At 71.2% G+C, this 742-nt stretch overlaps 1 protein-coding gene across 1 annotated transcript in view; it reads right to left on the reverse strand.

Moving 5' to 3' along the window:
• Positions 1-742, reverse strand: part of SKOR2 (SKI family transcriptional corepressor 2) — a 3,730-nt gene that overhangs the window by 1,471 nt on the left and 1,517 nt on the right. The window contains exon 2 of the mRNA XM_019518297.1: positions 3-737. Coding sequence (XP_019373842.1) covers positions 3-737 — 735 coding nt within the window. The remainder of the gene's footprint in view (positions 1-2; positions 738-742) is intronic.

The raw sequence follows: 742 nt of genomic DNA on the forward strand, positions 1-742 counted from the left end.
GCGCGGGGTGCGCGGCGGGCGGCAGGGCGCGCTTGCGGCTGCCGCCGTTGAACATGGCCTTGACGTCCTCCCAGGCGAAGACCAGCTCGTCGGGGGGGCTCTTGTCGGTGAGCTTGAGGTGGCGGCGCCAGGAGTTGAAGTTGGCGGCGTCGGGCTGCGTGTACTTGGCGTCGCGCGTGCGGTGCGAGTGGAAGATGAACTTGTTGGGCGGGGGGGACGTGGGGGGGGAGCTGCCGTCGAGGCAATTGGCGCGGGAGCTGTTGTAGCGCGCCGGCACGAAGCTGCCGCGGCAGCCCCAGGCGCACTCGTGCGACACGTCGAAGGCGAAGTTGTCGGGCAGCTTGGGCGGGCGGTTCTCGCCCAGGAAGGACTTGCAGAGCCGCTCCGCCTCGCGCTTCGTGATCATGCCGCAGCGCCGCGACGAGATGGGCATGGCGCCGGCCCGGCGCAGGATCTCCAGCTGCACCGGCGTGCACTGCACGCACGTGATGCCCAGGGCCACGCGCCGGTTGTGGATCTCGTTGTAGCTGAAGGTCTTGAGCAGCGTGTTGGAGATCTGCGCCAGGCAGAGCCGCTCCTGCCCGTCGATCACGAGCGACACGATGGGCACGCCGTACAGCACCACCTGCCCCACCTGGTTGGGCTTCATGGCCGCGGCCGGGCCGGCGCGGGGCTCCGCCGGGTACGTGCTGGACGGCGACGGCAGCAGCAGGTCGGGGGGGCCCGGCAGCGGGCTGCTGTC

Source organism: Gavialis gangeticus, unplaced genomic scaffold, assembly GCF_001723915.1.
Source record: "Gavialis gangeticus isolate Ggan-Ray unplaced genomic scaffold, GavGan_comp1, whole genome shotgun sequence".
NCBI classification, from domain to species: Eukaryota; Metazoa; Chordata; order Crocodylia; family Gavialidae; genus Gavialis; species Gavialis gangeticus.